This window comes from Pseudophryne corroboree (assembly GCF_028390025.1).
Source record: "Pseudophryne corroboree isolate aPseCor3 chromosome 2 unlocalized genomic scaffold, aPseCor3.hap2 SUPER_2_unloc_4, whole genome shotgun sequence".
NCBI classification, from domain to species: domain Eukaryota; kingdom Metazoa; phylum Chordata; class Amphibia; order Anura; family Myobatrachidae; genus Pseudophryne; species Pseudophryne corroboree.
Genome location: NW_026967491.1, coordinates 420,424 through 437,224, shown reverse-complemented (window position 1 = coordinate 437,224; position 16,801 = coordinate 420,424). Strand labels below are relative to the sequence as shown.

Sequence of the window (16,801 nt, the reverse complement as noted above, 5' to 3'; positions counted from 1 at the left end):
TACAGCGTGTGCATCTCCTGTGTGTCCCTCATGGGTCTGCGGTGGCAGCGTGTCCGTTAAATGAAGTGCCTGTCCGTGAGCTCTGATTGGGTCACGACCCGGCACTTCATTTGACAGACACGCTGCTGGAGACACACACAGGATGGACACAGCCAGGAGAGGTGCGCGCTGTGCCCTCCAGCTCCTTCCCAAAACTCACAACAGTGGGGGAGCCCGGGGAGGGTGTGTGACTGGCACTGGGGGGGCATATTTGGCACTGGGGGCATATGTATACCTGGCTGGGGGGGGGCATATTTGGCACGGGGTATATTTGTACCTGCCACTGGGGGGGCATATTTGGCACTGGGGGCATATGTGTAGCTGGCACTGGGGGGGGGGGCATATGGGGCACTGAGAGCATATGTGTATCTGATATTGGGGGGGCATATTTGGCACTGGGGGCATGTGTATCTGGTACTGTGGGGGCATATGTGTATACTATATCACGGACATTGTGGTATAATGTCTCAGGGGCATTGCAGTGTGGCATAATGTATAGCGGGCATTGCGGTGTGTGGCATAGGGTATAACGGGCATTGTGGTGTGTGTCATAATGTGTCACAGTCATGACGGTGTGTGGTGTGTGGTGTACTGTATCAGAGGCATTGTATGTGCTATAATGTCTCGGGCATTGCAGTTTGTAGCTTAATGTGTAATGGACATTGCGGTGTGTGGCATAATGTGTCACAGGCATTACGGTGTGTGGCATACTATATCATGGGCATTGTGGTATGTGGTAAAATGTATCAGGGGCATTGCAGTGTGTGGCATAATGTATAACTGTTACGCACACCAGTGCTAACAGGAGTATACCGGTGTATGAACAGAGAGGGATGTGAAGCAAACGAACTCACAGACAGTATAATATAACATACACAGGAGGTGATGGAATAACTAATAAACACAAAGTGAACGGAGAAGCCCAAAGGCTCAGGAACTGGGTGTCTCCCTAGTGTCAGGAATGCTCAGATGGAATAGAGCGGACAATGAAGCGAGATGTGGTGATTTAACATGTGGAGCACCCGAAATGATGTTGCTAAGAGCAACAGAAAAAACCCAAAGGGTTACCAACGGGTGTGGGAATAAACTCCTTGGTCAGAGATAGTAATATAGACACAAGGAGAGTATCCACAATCCTAACCCCCACTTGCAGGGCACAGGTTCAGCTTACTGCCACTAAACTGACACCTGGACGCCCTGCACAGTGAGGGAGGATTAAGCAAGCAGGTCTGAGAGTACAGCCGCAAACCTGCTGGGTTCACAGAATAGCAAAAGAACCCCAGCAGGTTAAACCACTGACTCCAGTCTTACTGCTAGGTCCGGATTGGCAGAATGAAGTACCGAATCCCAAGGCCTATTTGCAGTAAGCAGCAAGTAAATACAAAGTCACACAGTACTAGCTAACTCTCTGGAACTGACTAACAAACAAAGATTCAGCAGCATTTGCCTAGCCTGAGAGGATGGTTTATATAGCAGGTGCTGTCCACGCCCCACTCAGACCTCACAGACTGTGAGCACAAAACCAGCGCCGGATTCCCTGCCGTGCACAGAGCCTGTAACCACTGCACAGTAAAAACCCGGACCAGAGTATAAGCTGTGCTCAGGTTACTTCGCTAACACTTGCCTCCCGGTTGCCATGGCGACGTGGCAGCACAGAGCAGGAGATCCTAACAATAACGGGCATTGCGATGCGTGTCATAATGTGTCACACGCATTACGGTGTGGCATAATGTGTCCCAGGCATTACGGTGTGTGGCATATTATGTGATGGGCATTATTGTCTGTGGCATAATGTCTAAGGGCCATTGCAGTATGTGGCATTACTATAAGGAGGAAAAATGACAAATAATGTAAGGGGCATGAATCAGGATTATTTTTTTTCCTGTGGTGGCCAATGTTTGGGCGTGCAGGTTGCAAAACTGGGGTATAAGGTAGTCTTTTTCCTGCAATGCCACACCCCTTTATGCAAAGCCATGCCCATTTAAAAAAAGACCACGCCCTCTTTTTGTGGCAACACAAATTTGTCACTTTTCTAGTGACAATTATAGGTGGGGGAGGGGCACCAGAGAATGTTTTGGCTTGGGGAAGAAAAAATTCTAGTTACACCACTGTCACTAGCAGTGGAAGCAATTGGAGTAGAGACTGTACATACCCTATGAAATTATTGTTTAATATATATTTATATTTATAATAACAACCTTGACAACACCGGTGACGCCTGTGGTGTGATGACCGTATGCCCTGTAGCGTTGCTGCATTTATTACAATAGCGGCATACACTGTGTCTGTGCTCTGGGCATGAAAGGACAGCATTGCTTAGGTAATCCGGTCATCCTTTTGTCTTAGATCTAATATTATTGTGGGGACGTGTCAGTAAGATGGGGCGAGGAACCTGCAGATATAACCCAAAGAGTTAATACTCAAAAAATGTTGATCTGCCACCACAGTACAATCTGTAATTGTGTCAGTGTGCTCCACTGTGATGCTGGAAGAGGTAACACTGGAATGACACTTGAGTGCCCGTTGGACCATTTGGTAATGACATGACGCAGACAACCAGTCAAACCCCGCAAAGCATGGTGGACGAAGGGAGGGTGGGGCTGGGAAGAGTAAGAACATTTGGTGACACTGACATCATTGTCTCTGTTAGACCTCAGTAAGTCAGTAACTTACCTCCCAGGTAGGCACAGTTGTAGTAGCTGCACCTCTTCTCAGTGCTCTGCAGAATTAAATTGTTCCCCTTCTCGGTGTTTCTGGAGACATTAAACACCTCATTCACTGGAATAATTACAATTGTATTGGAAAAGATGTTACTGAAATTGTCTGCTTCCACCCCGAAGCAAGTGGTGATGTTGAAGAAAGAATGATGTCCAGAGTGCAGCGCCACACTGAAGTCAGTAGCTGTAAAAGGGATTTGTCCGAGTCTGACATTTTGCTGGGGCTCAGGAGGCGGATCAAAAAAAAAACCGTTAGTCCCCCAATAGGTGGTCAATGGTTTCCCATCACACCCGGCTCGGAGCAAAATCATGGCTCTGGTGACGTAGAATTGCAATGAGTGGTACCTGAATGATTGGGGAGCAAAGCCATATTGCTGTACAGCGGGGACTAAATTAGTTTTACCAGTGATGTGCACTAATAGCGCTGTCCCATATTCATCTTTAAATCCCTCAGGAAGAGTTTTCATTGAGGGCTTTACTATCTGCCAAGCTTCAGAAGCTTCTTCCCAAACATTGTCCAATTCCTTGTCATTCTGTCTTTCCAATCTCAGTAAATCTGGCGCTAGGGCCTCCATTTGGTTGAGGCATCCAACATATTGGTCATCAAAGGAATCTTCATACATTCCCAACTGCACAAACTGAGCAGCCACCTGCAAAGACAAGTGTCATTATTGTGCGCAGGTTCTCTAAGGCTAATTTATCAACGTGCAAACACTGACATCATCATCAGGTGCCCAACTCTGAGGCTACAGACAAGAGCAGAGCCGTAACTGGACATTTTAGTGCCCTGTGCCATAAAGAACATTCCCCCCCCCCACCCCACCCACATATGTTAAAGAAAGAAAGCGAGTCCCCTACAAAATAGGGTATTTCCTGCAGGTAAGTAGCTGCACAATAGTTGCTTATTTCTGTTATACGTACTAACGTTACGTCTCACAGTATTGCCACTTATTAATGTTACTGCACACAATAATGACCCTTGTTCACATTACGTCACACAGTAGTTCCCCTTATACACAGTATGCCACACAGAATCCGGACACCTCTGGGACTCTCACTAAAATGGCCCTCCATTTTTTTTATTGCAAATCAAAAGTCACAAAATATTATATATAAAAAAAAATGGCCACTTCTCACTTAGCACCATGTCACACACCACACGGCCCAGCCGTCACTGTTTCCTTTATTGCTCTTGGATTTGAGAAGGAGGGATGTGGAAAGAGCAGAGTGGAGGGGTTGACAGCATCTTTGGTTACAAAAGTCGGGCGCCTGCTCTCACCTGTGCTTATGTAATAAATGATGATGCCCACACCTTGGAAAATTGTTCTCAAACGATGCCAGATGACGGTAGTAGTGCACTACTATGGGATGATATACCGGGATGTAGTTATATGACCGCCAGTCACAATACCTCCCTCTACATCCCGCACCCTGAGAATCCTGACAGGTAAACTCCATCACCAAAATATCAGTTAACCAAATCCCATTGTTTAAATCCAGACGTTGTATCCAGCCCCTAGTCAGAGTCCTCAGAGGGTCTGTAGATGAATACAGACGATAAGAAAAAATAAATAGGCAGTCATCAGGGAGCTTGGTCTTCTGCCAGGGGAGAGTGTGGGCGTCTCTGATGTTAAATAGTTAGACAACCAACTATTCATGAAACAGTGAAACGTGTGGAGAAGTGAGCCAGTGGAGAAGTTCCCATGCCAACCAATCAACACTGAAGTTACATTTATAATTTGCATACTATAGAATTGTGCGGAGTAGCTGATTGGTTGCCATGGGCAACTTCTCCACAGGCTCCCTTCTCCACTCTTTTCACTGCTTCATGAATAGACCCGTGTTTTGTCTTCTGATTCCAGAGCCAGACTGGTGTACTGTAGAGGGGGTTCATTACGATATGCCGGCGGCCGGGCTCCCGGCGACCAGCATACCGGCGCCGGGAGCCCGACCGCTGGCTTACCGACAGTGTGCTGAGCGCAAATGAGCCACGCTACGCGCGCCACACTATTTTATTCTCCCTCCAGGGGGTCGTGAACCCCCACGAGGGAGAATAAATGTCGGTATGCCGGCGGTCGGGCTCCCGGCGCCGGTATGCTGATCGCCGGGAGCCCGACCGCCGGCATACTGAAGACCACCCCTGTAGAGGCACCCTTAGCACACAGCTAATTACGGCCTGAACAAGAGCACATATTTGTAGGGCAAGGCAGCAGTGTCTGTGGGAGTGCATCGTCTTGTGTCTGGGTGGGTCGGGGACATGTCACACTGAGTGTGGATGTGGTGGATTAGTGGCTCCTTCAGATGCAACAAAATGTTGTCTTGTGTGATGCAAATATTTAAATGAAATAAAAGTATGGAGAAGGCACAATTAGTGGATGCTCGCTCCCTATGCTATGGCATATGTCCTCCAAATTACTTTTCTACCTCATCTACTGAAAATTGGAGGAGATCTGGTCTTAGAGCCTGAATCAGAGGTGGAAGCATGTGACCACTTTCACCAACATGCCCGTGGCACTCCCATACAATGCCCATAAGATGGTCCATCTCTGTGTGTGCGCTAAGACACCTCCCTGTCACACCCAGTAACGCCCCACTACATTCTCTGTGCGTGCACCTGAAAATGCGTCTACAGAAGCCCTCTATATGGACAGTGTGACTTGGACACATGCAGAGTAGCACTAAACCGCTCCACTGCGTCCTACTACCTCCACATCAGGCCCTTATCCTGTTCTTCTACTGTACGTATTTCCATGGCAAGAGCATTTCAAGGCAACAGGAAAAGGCAATGTGACCATAAGTTTACAATTGAAACATATTCCGCTCCTGCACCCCATCAGATTTGCACCCTGGGCAGCTGCCCCTCCTGCCCAGTCTTAGTTTCGGCTCTGCACAGCAAACCTGCCATGAACTACAAACTGACATGTTATATAGACAATGTACTCTCTCGCCATTACTATACCACATATATCAGGCTAAGGCGCTAATTCAGGTTGGATCGCAAATAGCGATCCAACCGGAATTTTTACGACTGCCCTGTGGGCGCTTGTGCAGCACCCATCCTGCGCATGCACCCGCATTAACTGCAAGCGCCATGCAGAAAATGTGAATGCCTCTGCTTGTCAATTGGGGGGGGGGGGGGCGGCAATGCTCCGTTTCCAAGGCAGAGATGGGGCGTTGGGGGGGTGCAGCGTAAAAACGGGGGAGTGGTGCCACGAACGGGGGGGACCTGGTGTGGACGTGATCGGGGTGGCTGTGTGGCATCACATGCAACAGCTGCCATCATTAAAATGGTGGTGGGCCTCCTGCGGGTGCAGCCAAGCCAGCAGGAGACTACGTTATTCTTAGCGATCACGCAATAAATGCTCAGAGATCCAATGAGTGGCATGCATTATGGAAGGTAGGTGGCAGCAGCCTTGAAGTAGTAGGGGTCATTCAGACCTGATGGCACACTAGGTTTCTTGGCTGCGCTGCAATCAGGTCAGAACTGCGCATGCGTATGCACCGCAATGCGCAGGTGCGTCGTACAGGTACAAAGCTGATCTTTGCTGTACGATGGGTTTTACGAAGAATCCGTTCGCACAGCCGATCGCAAGGTGATTGACAGGAAGAGGGCGTTTGTGGGCGGCAACTGACCATTTTCTGGGAGTGGTTGGAAAAACGCAGGCGTGTCCAAGCGTTTGCAGGGCGGGTATCTGACGTCAATTCCGGTCCCGGACAGGCTGAAGTGATCGCAGCGGCTGAGTATAGTTCTGGGCAACTCAGAAAGTGCACAAAACTTTTTTGTACCGCTCGGCTGCACATGCGATCACACACTTGCACAGCTAAAATACACTCCCCTATAGGCGGCGACTATCTGATCGCAGCGCTGCAAGAAAAAACTAGCCAGCGATCAGGTCTGAATTAGACCCAGTGTCCCTTAAATATGGAACTGTGAGGGTTTGGCAGGTCAAAGAGGTTTACGGCAAGTAAGAAATAACTATCAAGCTTCACCATTTAGCAGAGCAGCAACTTTCCAGTATGATATAAGGTGAGTTACCGCACAAAGACTTGGATTATATCAAACTCAACTGTCCAATCTTCAAAGGAGAGTGTTTTGTATCAGTAATATAAATTAAGGTTAGTTCAACACAACTGGCAAATAAGGCTTAAGCTTGTAATATATGTAGCCCAGTAAAAAATAAATAAATAAATGTTGCCTGAGGATTACAATATGTATATATATATATCCCTATATACTAACTATTTAATTCCTGAGTAAATGTATGAAATATGCATTATTCTATTTAATGCCATTGTAAATATTTGAACTATATTTAAATTGGTTAATGCAACCCTTGTCATGTATATATATATATTGAAGGGTTGATGGTGGGGAGCAGTGAGGGTGAACTGTGCAGCTTTTAATGGGTGATGTGGTACTGTGGCACGAGCTGGACTCCAGAGAAGCTTCCAGGAGCTCTCGTGCTGCTCATTTATATGCCCGGATTGAGAGAGCCGTTGAAACAAGCTCGTGGAGGAAGCGGGAGAGAGAGTCGCGAGGACGGGTGCCTGAGGAGGAGACGGAGGGAGAGGAACGAGGCTGAGGCAGTGACTTTGACATGGAGGGACGGACGCACCTGAATTGCTCCTGAGTTGGAGTGAAGGACTCCGGTGTGTCTAGCGATTGCTCCGGTGGAGTGTGGAGCGAGGTCTGAGGGGCCATCACCGTGGTGAGCAGCAGCGGGACTTGGAGCGGCGGTTCCCGCTTGACTGATCGGAGGAGGCGGCCAGTGACGGAAGGAGACGCGGACGGTGTCATAGCTGATGTGTCAGTCGTATACTCCCTCCCGGCGGGGCGGATCAAAGGCGGCCCTTTACAATATACCATCCCCAAAGCGGGAGGTATGAATGGGTGAGTGACAGAGGAGGACAGAACCAGAGCCCCAGCTATAATACTCATAATCCTGCAGCAGCTGTTAGCCTGTAGTGTTATCGTCCGCAATTCAGCATGGACTCAGCTCTGTCAGTGACTATAAATCTCAGGCTTATAACTACATCAGCATTGTCAAGGATAATTAGTACAGTACTCAGTTGTGTCTCAGCCCTCCTCATCATTATCAATGATAAGCCGTATATTACACATATAATGCCCTCAGTTTATTCAACGCAGTGTTGAGGTCAGAGACTTTTAACGCCCCTGGTACTGAGGAAATCAACTGTGTGTCCGCTCACTGTTCTCAGCCATAACCTTACCTAGGGTTATAAAGGGTTACCCCACACTGCACTAGTTTGGTCAGAACTAGTCGGATTAGTCACTCAGTCTGCCATTAGTTTCGCCAGTGTAATAGCACCATTGTAATTCCTTCGCAAGCAGATCATTCTATGGAAATTATTGATTGATTCGCATCTTAATTAATAATTTACTACAGGGACGCAGATATATGTATAATTAGCATCAACTACTAAAACCCAGATTATATGAGTTCCAGTGCCAAGTACCCTGAAATTCTACACTACCCTAGTTATTTTATTGCATGTTGGAAACTGACGACTAACGGAATATCTCTTTCCAAGACTGTCTCTAACTAAAGTAATTGGGGGAGAACGATTCTAGAGTTGTTCTGTATCACCCCCTATGGATATAGATATATATTGAGACACTCCTCGGCACAAGTTGTGTTGGCCAGTGTGGAAAAAGGCTTAGAAGACTTCCGATTAATCACCCTGACTATTATAATAAAGGTGGTAACCCCAACATAGCCACATTGCACGGTGATAACGAGGATTATTATAGTAGTACCTAGGTATATACCTATAGAAACGCATTTGATTGTACTATCAACCTGCTAATACCTTATCTTTGGGCTCTCAATAGGCCCTTGATACTTCCCGAACTGTATCCTTGTATAACACTGACAAGGACTATCCTGGAAACGTTAAAAAAGTGGGTCATGTATATGGAAATCTCGTATGAAGGTACAATAATCCCAAGTTCAGTTATTGTTTAGTGACGAATACCTCAGGAGTACAAAAGGCAAAACTGGGCCCCAACAGTGCACCAACGATAATCAACTGGTATACCCAACACTTAAGATTGATACTGCAGTGGGACTAATAATCTTCGAGTAAGTTTAGTGATAATCTATCTCATAATCCTAGTTAAATTAATTTGTTGTATGGTATAACAGGTAATCTTTCATATATATTAATATATGTTGTTAAATTATATTTTTGTTTGTGAGTAATGATTCCACTTGCACATAAACATGAGTAAGGTAACCTGAACTTAAATATATGAAGTGTTTATTCTTTGAAGGAAAGAAAACTAAGAAAGTATTAAAGTTCTACTAATAAATACTTACCGTTTAAGGGGACTGTTTGTCTCAGTCATCTGAAGATCAGAACCTGAAACACCCAAGAAGATACAAAAGGTAAATAAAACATCTTAACCATCCCACCTGAGACCGTACATAGATCACTACTTGTCTCAGCTTTCCCAAGCAAGCCTGGGTTGGAACTATCACTGCTTGGGTGGAGGCACTCTGTCATATGTATTAAGTACCCCCTCGAGGTGAAAAAGGGGTTACATTTGGAGGCACTGCTGAGACAAGTAGTGATCTATGTCGGCACAGTCCTTTCACTACTCCAGCGGGTACTTCAATCCAATCAGAGTCACCTCCTGGAGCTTCCGTATGAGGCATTCTAGATAGAGCATCCGCAGCCTGATTATTAATACCTGGCCTATATTTGATAGTGAAGTCATAGTTGGTAAGGGCTGCAAGCCATCGGTGTCCAGTGGCATCAAGTTTAGCGGATGTCTGTACATAAGTAAGTGGATTGTTATCCGTCTGTACAATGAATTGAGCTCCATAAAGATAGTCGTGCAATTTTTCGCTAACCACCCATTTTAATGCGAGAAATTCCAACTTGTGGACTGGATAATTTCTTTCACTACTAGAAATTCCTCTACTAACATAGGCAATGGGTCTCAACAATTGCTCTTGTTTTTGGTACAACACCCCTCCAAGCCCGTCTAATGAGGCATCTATGTGTACTTCGTAAGGCAAATCAGGTATAGCATATGCCAACACAGGAGATTTAGTGAGGCGATCTTTCAGAGTAACAAAGGCTTCCTCACACTGGTCAGTCCACCTGTTTCCAAACAATTCTCTGGGATTATGGTAAGACATGTCTACCTCTGATTTCTTTCTTCGGTCTTTATTGACTGGCGGATACCCTCTTGTTAAATCTGTCAATGGTTTAGCGATTTTAGAATAGTGCTCTACGAACTTCCGGTAGTATCCACAGAAACCCAGAAAAGACCTCAGTTCCTTAAGGTTGGTGGGTCGGAGCCATTTCTTCACCGTGGCTACTTTATCGGGATCAGTAGATATCCCTTGCCGACTCACCACATGTCCCAAGTATTTGACTGAAGATCTACACAATTTACATTTTTCGGCTGAAAGTTTTAACCCTCGGGCTCGTAGACGATCTAACACTTTCAGTAATCGTTCATTGTGTTCATCTAGATCTTTTCCGAACACGATGATATCGTCTAGATACACTAATACTTCCCGGTAACACATGTCACCTACAGTTTGTTCCATGGTTCGTTGGAAAGTAGCCGGTGCTCCCTTGATTCCTTGGGGCATCTTTAAGAACTCATAGAACCCAATAGGAGCTTCTGAAATAGCTATTCCACCTTCCTATTGTAGATTAGGAAGGGTTGAACTTCAGGGGTTAGGGATAATAACCTCCGAACAACTAGCTCAAGAACAACAAATGTAACCCCTTTTTCACCTCGAGGGGGTACTTAATACATATGACAGAGTGCCTCCACCCAAGCAGTGATAGTTCCAACCCAGGCTTGCTTGGGAAAGCTGAGACAAGTAGTGATCTATGTACGGTCTCAGGTGGGATGGTTAAGATGTTTTATTTACCTTTTGTATCTTCTTGGGTGTTTCAGGTTCTGATCTTCAGATGACTGAGACAAACAGTCCCCTTAAACGGTAAGTATTTATTAGTAGAACTTTAATACTTTCTTAGTTTTCTTTCCTTCAAAGAATAAACACTTCATATATTTAAGTTCAGGTTACCTTACTCATGTTTATGTGCAAGTGGAATCATTACTCACAAACAAAAATATAATTTAACAACATATATTAATATATATGAAAGATTACCTGTTATACCATACAACAAATTAATTTAACTAGGATTATGAGATAGATTATCACTAAACTTACTCGAAGATTATTAGTCCCACTGCAGTATCAATCTTAAGTGTTGGGTATACCAGTTGATTATCGTTGGTGCACTGTTGGGGCCCAGTTTTGCCTTTTGTACTCCTGAGGTATTCGTCACTAAACAATAACTGAACTTGGGATTATTGTACCTTCATACGAGATTTCCATATACATGACCCACTTTTTTAACGTTTCCAGGATAGTCCTTGTCAGTGTTATACAAGGATACAGTTCGGGAAGTATCAAGGGCCTATTGAGAGCCCAAAGATAAGGTATTAGCAGGTTGATAGTACAATCAAATGCGTTTCTATAGGTATATACCTAGGTACTACTATAATAATCCTCGTTATCACCGTGCAATGTGGCTATGTTGGGGTTACCACCTTTATTATAATAGTCAGGGTGATTAATCGGAAGTCTTCTAAGCCTTTTTCCACACTGGCCAACACAACTTGTGCCGAGGAGTGTCTCAATATATATCTATATCCATAGGGGGTGATACAGAACAACTCTAGAATCGTTCTCCCCCAATTACTTTAGTTAGAGACAGTCTTGGAAAGAGATATTCCGTTAGTCGTCAGTTTCCAACATGCAATAAAATAACTAGGGTAGTGTAGAATTTCAGGGTACTTGGCACTGGAACTCATATAATCTGGGTTTTAGTAGTTGATGCTAATTATACATATATCTGCGTCCCTGTAGTAAATTATTAATTAAGATGCGAATCAATCAATAATTTCCATAGAATGATCTGCTTGCGAAGGAATTACAATGGTGCTATTACACTGGCGAAACTAATGGCAGACTGAGTGACTAATCCGACTAGTTCTGACCAAACTAGTGCAGTGTGGGGTAACCCTTTATAACCCTAGGTAAGGTTATGGCTGAGAACAGTGAGCGGACACACAGTTGATTTCCTCAGTACCAGGGGCGTTAAAAGTCTCTGACCTCAACACTGCGTTGAATAAACTGAGGGCATTATATGTGTAATATACGGCTTATCATTGATAATGATGAGGAGGGCTGAGACACAACTGAGTACTGTACTAATTATCCTTGACAATGCTGATGTAGTTATAAGCCTGAGATTTATAGTCACTGACAGAGCTGAGTCCATGCTGAATTGCGGACGATAACACTACAGGCTAACAGCTGCTGCAGGATTATGAGTATTATAGCTGGGGCTCTGGTTCTGTCCTCCTCTGTCACTCACCCATTCATACCTCCCGCTTTGGGGATGGTATATTGTAAAGGGCCGCCTTTGATCCGCCCCGCCGGGAGGGAGTATACGACTGACACATCAGCTATGACACCGTCCGCGTCTCCTTCCGTCACTGGCCGCCTCCTCCGATCAGTCAAGCGGGAACCGCCGCTCCAAGTCCCGCTGCTGCTCACCACGGTGATGGCCCCTCAGACCTCGCTCCACACTCCACCGGAGCAATCGCTAGACACACCGGAGTCCTTCACTCCAACTCAGGAGCAATTCAGGTGCGTCCGTCCCTCCATGTCAAAGTCACTGCCTCAGCCTCGTTCCTCTCCCTCCGTCTCCTCCTCAGGCACCCGTCCTCGCGGCTCTCTCTCCCGCTTCCTCCACGAGCTTGTTTCAACGGCTCTCTCAATCCGGGCATATAAATGAGCAGCACGAGAGCTCCTGGAAGCTTCTCTGGAGTCCAGCTCGTGCCACAGTACCACATCACCCATTAAAAGCTGCACAGTTCACCCTCACTGCTCCCCACCATCAACCCTTCAATATATATATATACATGACAAGGGTTGCATTAACCAATTTAAATATAGTTCAAATATTTACAATGGCATTAAATAGAATAATGCATATTTCATACATTTACTCAGGAATTAAATAGTTAGTATATAGGGATATATATATATATACATATTGTAATCCTCAGGCAACATTTATTTATTTATTTTTTACTGGGCTACATATAATATGAATTTCCGTAATAAAAAGGACTCCCTGAATTTGTCACAAGTCCAAGGTTAGAATAGGTTCAATATGTCAAGTATTAGAGGGCCTAATTCAGACCTGATCGCAACAGCAATATTTTTTTCTAATGGGCAAAACCATGTGCAGTGCAGGTGGGGCAGATGTAACATGTGCAGAGAGAGAGTTAGATTTGGGTGGGGGGTGTTCAAACTGAAATCTAAATTGCAGTGCACATTGTTTTGCCCATTAGAGGAAGATTTTGCCATCAGATCTGAATTGGGTTTAGAATACTGTGGGTGAATAACACCGGATTGGAAAAAAAAATGTTTCCAGTTACCCTTGGTGATAACAAGGCAGGAACTGCACTATAAAAGCTGATGGTGGCAGATGCTAGACCTCTACGTCATATTTGGCAGACAGAAAGTCTGGGGAAGAGAGAAGCTAATCCACTGTAGCTGTACTATGCAGTTCTATGCAGTGCATTCAATTCTCTATTCATGGCAGAATATTTGATCCTTGCATGGCCTCAGCGAGTCAATGAGAAGGACTACTGTAGAAGACAAGCTTAGCTGGATACACACTAAGTGATATATTGTATGATGTATCCTTCCAGCGTGGAGCACAATGATATCCTATGCATCATATCGCAAGATGTACTAAGCCTGAAAAGTGATAAATATCACAGTGATAAAGTACCAGCCAATCAGCTCCTGTCATTTTTCAAACACAGCCTGTGACATGGCAGTTAGGAGACAATTGGCTGGTACTTTATCACAGTGATATTTATCACTTTTGTAACCCCTTTTTCACCTCGAGGGGGTACTTAATACATATGACAGAGTGCCTCCACCCAAGCAGTGATAGTTCCAACCCAGGCTTGCTTGGGAAAGCTGAGACAAGTAGTGATCTATGTACGGTCTCAGGTGGGATGGTTAAGATGTTTTATTTACCTTTTGTATCTTCTTGGGTGTTTCAGGTTCTGATCTTCAGATGACTGAGACAAACAGTCCCCTTAAACGGTAAGTATTTATTAGTAGAACTTTAATACTTTCTTAGTTTTCTTTCCTTCAAAGAATAAACACTTCATATATTTAAGTTCAGGTTACCTTACTCATGTTTATGTGCAAGTGGAATCATTACTCACAAACAAAAATATAATTTAACAACATATATTAATATATATGAAAGATTACCTGTTATACCATACAACAAATTAATTTAACTAGGATTATGAGATAGATTATCACTAAACTTACTCGAAGATTATTAGTCCCACTGCAGTATCAATCTTAAGTGTTGGGTATACCAGTTGATTATCGTTGGTGCACTGTTGGGGCCCAGTTTTGCCTTTTGTACTCCTGAGGTATTCGTCACTAAACAATAACTGAACTTGGGATTATTGTACCTTCATACGAGATTTCCATATACATGACCCACTTTTTTAACGTTTCCAGGATAGTCCTTGTCAGTGTTATACAAGGATACAGTTCGGGAAGTATCAAGGGCCTATTGAGAGCCCAAAGATAAGGTATTAGCAGGTTGATAGTACAATCAAATGCGTTTCTATAGGTATATACCTAGGTACTACTATAATAATCCTCGTTATCACCGTGCAATGTGGCTATGTTGGGGTTACCACCTTTATTATAATAGTCAGGGTGATTAATCGGAAGTCTTCTAAGCCTTTTTCCACACTGGCCAACACAACTTGTGCCGAGGAGTGTCTCAATATATATCTATATCCATAGGGGGTGATACAGAACAACTCTAGAATCGTTCTCCCCCAATTACTTTAGTTAGAGACAGTCTTGGAAAGAGATATTCCGTTAGTCGTCAGTTTCCAACATGCAATAAAATAACTAGGGTAGTGTAGAATTTCAGGGTACTTGGCACTGGAACTCATATAATCTGGGTTTTAGTAGTTGATGCTAATTATACATATATCTGCGTCCCTGTAGTAAATTATTAATTAAGATGCGAATCAATCAATAATTTCCATAGAATGATCTGCTTGCGAAGGAATTACAATGGTGCTATTACACTGGCGAAACTAATGGCAGACTGAGTGACTAATCCGACTAGTTCTGACCAAACTAGTGCAGTGTGGGGTAACCCTTTATAACCCTAGGTAAGGTTATGGCTGAGAACAGTGAGCGGACACACAGTTGATTTCCTCAGTACCAGGGGCGTTAAAAGTCTCTGACCTCAACACTGCGTTGAATAAACTGAGGGCATTATATGTGTAATATACGGCTTATCATTGATAATGATGAGGAGGGCTGAGACACAACTGAGTACTGTACTAATTATCCTTGACAATGCTGATGTAGTTATAAGCCTGAGATTTATAGTCACTGACAGAGCTGAGTCCATGCTGAATTGCGGACGATAACACTACAGGCTAACAGCTGCTGCAGGATCATGAGTATTATAGCTGGGGCTCTGGTTCTGTCCTCCTCTGTCACTCACCCATTCATACCTCCCGCTTTGGGGATGGTATATTGTAAAGGGCCGCCTTTGATCCGCCCCGCCGGGAGGGAGTATACGACTGACACATCAGCTATGACACCGTCCGCGTCTCCTTCCGTCACTGGCCGCCTCCTCCGATCAGTCAAGCGGGAACCGCCGCTCCAAGTCCCGCTGCTGCTCACCACGGTGATGGCCCCTCAGACCTCGCTCCACACTCCACCGGAGCAATCGCTAGACACACCGGAGTCCTTCACTCCAACTCAGGAGCAATTCAGGTGCGTCCGTCCCTCCATGTCAAAGTCACTGCCTCAGCCTCGTTCCTCTCCCTCCGTCTCCTCCTCAGGCACCCGTCCTCGCGGCTCTCTCTCCCGCTTCCTCCACGAGCTTGTTTCAACGGCTCTCTCAATCCGGGCATATAAATGAGCAGCACGAGAGCTCCTGGAAGCTTCTCTGGAGTCCAGCTCGTGCCACAGTACCACATCACCCATTAAAAGCTGCACAGTTCACCCTCACTGCTCCCCACCATCAACCCTTCAATATATATATATACATGACAAGGGTTGCATTAACCAATTTAAATATAGTTCAAATATTTACAATGGCATTAAATAGAATAATGCATATTTCATACATTTTCTCAGGAATTAAATAGTTAGTATATAGGGATATATATATATACATATTGTAATCCTCAGGCAACATTTATTTATTTATTTTTTACTGGGCTACACTTTACAGGCTTAGTACATCTCCCCCACTGTGTACATCCAATTGCATGTCACGGCGGCTGTTCATCGCATAGTACCGCCTGCTGTGCTACATATCAGATGGGACTAAGGGGTCTATTCATGAAGCAGTGAAAACTATGGAGAAGTGAGCCAGTGGAGAAGAGCCAATCATCACTAGAGTAACATTTATAATTTGCATACTATAAAATTATACAGAGAAGCTGATTGGTTGCCATGGGCAACTTCCCCAGTGGCTCACTTCTCCACTCTTTTCACTGCTTCATGAATAAACCCCTAAGTCAGTGGTACAAGTAGAAAAAATGTCTTATAGCTTCTGTGTGCGCGCGCCTTGATACAAAATGAGTGTGGCCAAATGCAGCATGGGGTGTGGCCAATGTAAATGCCCCCACAGTGCCAGATATACATGCCCCCACAGTGCCAGATATACATGCCCCCACAGTGCCAGATACACATGCCCCCACAGTGCCAGATACACATGCCCCCACAGTGCCAGATATACATGCCCCCACAGTGCCAGATATACATGCCCCCACAGTGCCAGATACACATGCCCCCACAGTGCCAGATATACATGCCCCCACAGTGCCAGATACACATGCCCCCACAGTGCCAGATACACATGCCCCCACAGTGCCAGATATACATGCCCCCACA

General features: G+C 44.9%; 1 protein-coding gene across 1 annotated transcript in view; it reads right to left on the bottom strand.

Annotated features, from left to right (window-relative positions):
- The window catches only part of LOC134983061 (ecto-ADP-ribosyltransferase 5-like), a gene marked incomplete at its 3' end in the record, with an annotated part of 230,495 nt that overhangs the window by 132,708 nt on the left and 80,986 nt on the right, over nucleotides 1-16,801 (bottom strand). The window contains exon 3 of the mRNA XM_063948756.1: nucleotides 2,713-3,406. Coding sequence (XP_063804826.1) covers nucleotides 2,713-3,406 — 694 coding nt within the window. The remainder of the gene's footprint in view (nucleotides 1-2,712; nucleotides 3,407-16,801) is intronic.